This window comes from Limulus polyphemus, unplaced genomic scaffold (genome assembly GCF_000517525.1).
Source record: "Limulus polyphemus unplaced genomic scaffold, Limulus_polyphemus-2.1.2 Scaffold4155, whole genome shotgun sequence".
In the NCBI taxonomy this organism is placed as follows: Eukaryota; Metazoa; Arthropoda; class Merostomata; order Xiphosura; family Limulidae; genus Limulus; species Limulus polyphemus.
Window position 1 is genome coordinate 1 of NW_013669765.1, and position 7,246 is coordinate 7,246.

The 7,246-nt window shown below is 34.0% G+C and overlaps 1 protein-coding gene across 1 annotated transcript in view; it reads left to right on the forward strand.

Annotated features, from left to right (window-relative positions):
• Positions 1-5,354: 5,354 nt before the first annotated feature.
• LOC106470674 (sodium/potassium/calcium exchanger 4-like) overlaps positions 5,355-7,246 on the forward strand; it is a gene marked incomplete at its 5' end in the record, with an annotated part of 55,754 nt that continues 53,862 nt past the window's right edge. The window contains one exon of the mRNA XM_022399322.1: positions 5,355-5,506. Within this exon, the coding sequence (XP_022255030.1) occupies positions 5,355-5,506 (152 nt within the window). The remainder of the gene's footprint in view (positions 5,507-7,246) is intronic.

Sequence of the window (7,246 nt, forward strand, 5' to 3'; positions counted from 1 at the left end):
TATAGTGCTGCAATATATAACTATACTCTCAGCTTTTGTTATAGTGTTGTAATATATAACAATACTCTCAGCTTTTGTTATAGTGTTGTAATATATAACTATACTCTCAGCTTTTGTTATAGTGTTGCAATATATAAATATACTCTCAGCTTTTGTTATAGTGTTGTAATATATAACTATACTCTCAACTTTTATTATAGTGTTGTAATATATAACTATACTCCAAGCTTTTGTTATAGTGTTGCAATATATAAATATACTCTCAGCTTTTGTTATAGTGTTGTAATATATAACTATACTCTCAACTTTTATTATAGTGTTGTAATACATAACTATACTCTCAGGTTTTATTACAGTGTTGCAATATATAAATATACTCTGAGCTTTTGTTATAGTGTTGTAATATATAACTATACTCTCAGCTTTTGTTATAGGGTTGCAATGTATAACTATACTCTCAGATATTTTTTGTGTTGTTGTATATAAATATAGTATCAGCTCTTGTTATAGTGTTGTAGTACGTAAATATAGTTGCATCTGGGAACCGTTTGGCATACTGGTATTCCGAGATATTATCCTCACAGTAGGACGATGTTAAACTGTTCTTCAACGGAATGCTGTGCAACTATTAAGATGATTCGAGAAGAATTGTAGCACAGTGCTTACTATCTTAAGTAGTGGGCTTTTATTTAATAGCTTTTAACATTTTGTACCCCGCAAGATTCTAACATTGTACCTCCAACCTTGGTTAATGTAATTGTTATGGTCAGAATTTGACCTTTTATAACACAACTAGATACGTATTTATGCCTTTGCCCCCCAGTGGCACAGCGGTATGTCTGCGGACTTACAACGCTAGAATCCAGGTTTCGATACCCGCGGTGGGCAGAACACAGATAGCCCATTGTGTTGCTTTGTGCTTAATTACAAACAAATAAATAAATTTATGCCTTTAACTAGTTTATGAGGAGCCATGTTGATAATTTTTAGTTTAAAACGTTGAATTTATTAGTGTCCACGCCTTTTCCATTGATATTTTGTGTGTTTGATTGATATTAGTAAAATTTCCGATTGTCACATATTAACACCAGCACTTTTCACTCCATTCCTTAACATTTATTTTCCCATCAGTCGCAGTCTTTCTTAAAGATAAAGATAAGTACAGTCGCAACGTTCGTTATACTGTCGCAACATTTTTATATAATTGCAGCTAAGTTGATTTTAATCTTTTTGAAATCCAATCAATGCTGACTTTAACTACAAGCAAAATAAGAGACTATCGCGGTATTACAAACAAATACAAACATGCTAAAACCCCATAAATACGAAATATATATACACATCACCATTATAAGAAGCCTAACTGTATTCCTTTGGTTTTCTGACCCCAGCTGTGCCTTTGAGCTTTGAATAGGCGAAACTGCAGTCCACGCCAAAGAGTGTAGACAATATCGTACGTTTCTACGTCACAGATTATATTCTCGATTCTGCCCTTGGTGAAAAGAAAAGAAATCTGTAATATAATCGTGCTTGCTTTTAAAGATATATCCACTTAACTTATGAACAATATGAAGTTTTGAAATAACTATTTGTTGAATAATAGCTTTATTTCTGTACAACGTTTCGTTTCTAACAGTGAGACATGATCAGAAATAACAGCCGTTTCAAAACTTCATATAATCATGATTCTTAGTTTGTTAATCTTTTCTGACTGCAGTTAGCCATCCTGTCTTTAGTGAGCAGCTGGGTTTTATTATTCTGCTATTTTAAAAACTAGTGCACTGGGGCTGAATTTAGGTGATAAAAAAACGGAAGATATATTAAATTAACTTTAAAGAAGAAATATCAGATTTTGTCTTTTGTTCTACTTTAGTAACCCTAGATAGTTTCAATATTTTGTATTGATTATCCAGTACCTAATGATTTAATTTTATTGTAATGGTAGTCGTCTCTTTTCTTGTGAAGTAAAGTTTAGGTAATAAAAGAATAATCCCCTAATAATGACGTAATTATATAAATATTAGACACAAATAGCGCCCCCCCCCAGTGGCACAGTGGTATGACTGTGAACTAATATCACTAGAAACCGGGTTTCAATACCCGTGATGGGCAGAGCACAGATAGCCTTTGTGTACCATTGTGCTTAATATCAAACAATAAACACAACAAATAGTCCTAGCGCTTCTTCATCTATCTGTGTAAACAGTAGACACAAGAAACCTGAACGTACGCTTCCATATACTATTGGTCATACAAGTAAAATCTCAGAAGAGTATAATTTCGCTAAAACAACAATTTAATGATAAAATAAAACAAATTTATTTCGAAAATTAAGTTAAACTTATATATATAATGTTCAAAACTTTGTTCTGATACCGTTATTTTTTGCCTTTTTATTACATCATCACAAAATCAGTTTCAGTTTAACACAGATACTGAAGATGTTGTGAAAGCATGATTTCCACAACTTTACCTGCAGCGTTATCGAGATGTTAGAGTAACAGAAGTTTATATGTAGCCTTACCTACAGCGACATAGAGATGTTAGAGTAACAGAAGTTTATATGTAGCCTTACCTACAGCGTTATCGAGATGTTAGAGTAACAGAAGTTTATATGTAGCCTTACCTACAGCGACATAGAGATGTTAGAGTAACAGAAGTTTATATGTAGCCTTACCTGCAGCGACATAAAGATGTTAGAGTAACAGAAATTTATATGTAGCCTTACCTGCAGCGACATAGAGATGTTAGAGTAACAGAAGTTTATATGTACCCTTACCTGCAGCGACATAGAGATGTTAGAGTAACAGAAGTTTATATGTAGCCTTACCTGCAGCGTTATCGAGATGTTAGAGTAACAGAAGTTTATATATACCCTTACCTACAGCGACATAGAGATGTTAGAGTAACAGAAGTTTATATGTAGCCTTACCTGCAGCGTTATCGAGATGTTAGAGTAACAGAAGTTTATAGTTGGAGGTGAATGTATTTTCGCTTGTTTTCACATTCTCATAGATTAAACTAGTTTGATAAAATCTGAAACTAGAAATCTCATGTGAGTGACCTACTGTCCATACATCTTACTTTGAAGCCTCTTAATAAGTGTAAGCTTTTCAAATTACATGTGTGAAAACACACTTAGTATTATATTTGGGAGCTTTACCTTATCCTGTTATATTTACTTCAGAACCCGTCCCCTGGCAACAGTCAAACAGGCGACACTTGAGTCCAAAAACCTGCTGATTACAAGAAAGGCAAGCGATCAATAGCAACTAATCTAAATAGCTGGATTATCACCGTTATAATTCCCCCACATCTGAAAGTACAGAGGGTGTCCAAGTAGCATACAATGACTCGAACCTTGGACCTTCTGTTTCACGTATCGGCACCTTAACCACTATGTCATTCTCCGACTTTTAAGTTATCAAAATCTAACACAATCTAAGTTTTAACGAAGATGACCAAGAGCTCATCTAATTATTGGCACATATGCATAACAAAGCTTACATAATTAAAGGCGCATGTACATACACATAACCACAGACGAACCTGATGGTCATAGTTTGAGAAAAGGATCGGTACAGTTGTTAAAACTCTAAGGGTGTCTTACATATTCGTTAGATACGATCTCGAAGAATTGTGTGACAATAACCGATGAAACAAAGGAAAAGAAAAGGACTTTCAAGAACAAAACCGTTCTTGAATTACCTTGCCTCCAGCACGTGCTAATGTTATCAAGTAAATCTAGTTAAGAGCCCAGGAACGAAATGATCTCATGAATTATTCGTATAAAAGTACGAATGGTTATTGGTTGATTTTCTGTGCTAAAAATGTGTAAAGTTGCAGTGCTGTAGGTCACGTTCGAACGTACGAGTTCAGCTTAAGCTACAGCTAGGCTTCACGTTACCAAGGTAATCACCAGGGGGCACAGAACACAAAAGAAATAATTTCTCCGCTGCTCGTGTATACGCGGAGTTTTTTCGACAAGGTATTTTCTATATTTTAAACTCGTTTTTTTATAGCATTAATTGCGTATTGAAGAGAAGTTAAAAGAAAAAGGCGTTTTAAAGTTAAACTTCTACGTAAATTGATTGCCCAGTTCTGCTCCTAGTTTGTTTGTCGTTTCTAGGGCAAACATGCATAGTAGGTTATCTACGCTACGTCAAAAGGTTGGGATCGAACAATGAATTTTAGCATTATTATAAAGTACCACTTAGTCATGAGGAACTCCACGGCATAACTACCTAATTTTTTGTAAATAAAAAAAAATATATTGTACAAATGGTCTTAATCTCATTGGTTTCCGAAAATACAAGTAAATAAATTATATTTTCTACCTTCATTTCAAAACTAAATGTCAAATTCGTGATGATTAGATAAACGTAAAGGATAGAGCAGAAATTCTCCAGTGATATGACAGATTAAACTCGCTTTAATATCAAAAGGTTTTTATTTCTCTAGAATATTCTTCTATGCAGCAGAATGTGTCTAACTGATGTCAAAGTCACTAAAATAGATATTTATCTTTCTGGTCTCTTTTTTATACTTATTTATATGACACTTAACCCAGCTCTTTGTTTCACAAATTCTCACAAAGCTACGCAGGGGCTATTTGGTTAGCTGTCCCTAATTTCTAACTGATAGACTTGAAGGAAGATAGCTAGTTAATAGCACCCGACGTCAATTCTAGGTCTCCTTTAATCAACTAGAAGGATTTGACAGCCACTCTTAACATATCCAAGTCCCCCCAGTGCACTTGGAAAGTTGAATCATTTTTTTATCAGATTGGACATGATGTAATATTCAGTTTAACTGATTTTCAGGTCAAGTGAGAGGAATTTAGATTTCTACAAATCCAGCTTTTATATTCTTATTGTAGTATATATAATAGAATATATGATTATATTTTCACATGTATATCATTTTTTTATCAGATTGGACATGATGTAATATTCAGTTTAACTGATTTTCAGGTAAACTGAGAGGAATTTAGATTTCTACAAATCCATCTTTATATTCTTATTGTAATATATATAATAGAATATATGATTATATTTTCACATGTTTTTCATTTTTGGCCCCGATGACTCAGTGGTAACTTTGGGGTGTTGGGATCTCTAAAATTCAGGGTTCGATCCTTGTTGTGGCCACAACACAGATAGCTATGAGCATAACGGTAAACAACAACAGTTTTTTTACTGTTTTATTTACAGTAATGAACAACGACAATAGATAAATAATTTATAGATGTACATGTATTACTTTAAACATGTAACTCGTGTGATATTCGAGTCTGCGAGATAACTAACTGTCCAATCACCCAATTATATTTAATGATTTTGAATATATTTCAGCCTATCACGAGTTTCCACCTGACTTCTTCACCAGTCAGCAACGAAGTGATGGAGCAATCATTATTCACGTACTAGTGACGATCTACATGTTTTACGCTTTGGCCGTCGTATGCAATGATTACTTTATAGCTTCGTTAGAAGAATGTTCCCTGGTGAGCATTTTCTACATTTTGCTTCTAACCTTAAAGTATTTTTCGCTCTAACCCTCGATTTGGAGATTTTGTCTTTAGAAAATGATGTCCAAATTTTAGTTTCAGAAATTTATAGTCTAGCCGTCATTTAGTAATGACGATAATCGGGTTATTTCATTTGTCATAAAACTGCTATTAGACAACATATCCATGTACAAAGTGTCATCATTCGAACACAAGGGGCTTTACACTCACAGATAACACGTAATTCTCGTAATCTGCATTCCCCCGAAATGTTGTATCAGTTAAACGTTTCGTCAAGGGGTACAATCATAGGGTAACGCGTAACGATAGTAATTTGCATCGCCCCCGAAATCTTATGTCATTTGACAATTTTATCAAAAAGTAATTCTTAACTTCCCTAATCTATACGCCTCCCCCGAAATTTTAATGTTTCATTAAATGGTTTACACCTAGAGAGTAAAAGGTAACCCTCCAAATGTGTCAGTTTAAAGTTTCAATAAGGGGGTTCACACATGAAAAGTAATACGTAACAACAGTAATTTGCACCCCCCCGAAATCTTATCTTATCAAGGAGCTCACACACACACAAAGAGTAACACGTAACTCCCCTAATCTATACCCCCTCCCTGAAATTGTGTGTAATTTTAATGTTTTATCAAGGGATTTACACAAAGATTGTAAAAAGTAACCACCCAAATGTGTCATTTTAAAGTTTCAATAAAGGGTTCACACACTAAGAGTAACACGTAACTAACCTACTGAAATGTTGTCACTTTTAATGCTTTATAATGACTTATTTCATTCACTTTAAGAAGTTATAATTTGACTCTATGAAGCTACAATGGCCACTAGGGATCAACAATGCTGTTACATGAATGTCGAAGATGTGAAATATCTTATAGTGATTTTTGAATTCAGAATGAACAGCCCCCCAGTGGCATAGCGGTATGTCTGTGGACTTACAACACCAGAATCCGGGTTTCGATACCCGTGGTGGGCAGAGAAGAGATTGCCCATTGTGTAGCTTTGTGCTTCATTACAAACAAACAGACTGAACATCTAATTTTGAAAGTTTTTTTTAAATACTATCGATAAAACACACCCATTTTTAATATTATTTTACCATATTTAACTCTCGATTTTGCTGTTGAAATCACATGCTGAAATGATTAGTCAAACATTAATTTGTTGTATGTTTACTGGGCAATCAAATAACTTTACCAGAAGGCTTGATGAGTCTTAATGATTCCGTTTCTCTAATATACAATAACTGCCCAGAATTCTACATCGGAGGAACAGGAAGAAAATTGGAAACCAGATTGACAGAACACAATACAAAACCGTCCCATGTTTTTCACCAATTGCAACTCAAAGAACCATAGTATATCTATTAAAAACACAGTCATTTTAAACAAAGAACCCAACATAAACAAACAAAAAATCAAGGAATCCATCTTAATTGAACAAAACAACCCTACTCTAAACCAACACCCCGGGGTACCTAGATACCTTTTCTAAGTTTTGCAACAGTTCCGGTCATGTGACTTCTTTGTTCAATACTGTATATATATATATATATATATATCGTGTCAGTAGTAAATTACTTGTACCTGATGATGACAAAACCTTGTCGAAACGTTGTACATTTGCTGTTATATTAAAGTTTTTCTTCATTATCCATTCAAGCCGTCTCCAACCATTATTAGATTTTGTATTGGTTTATGAGGAGCCAATAAG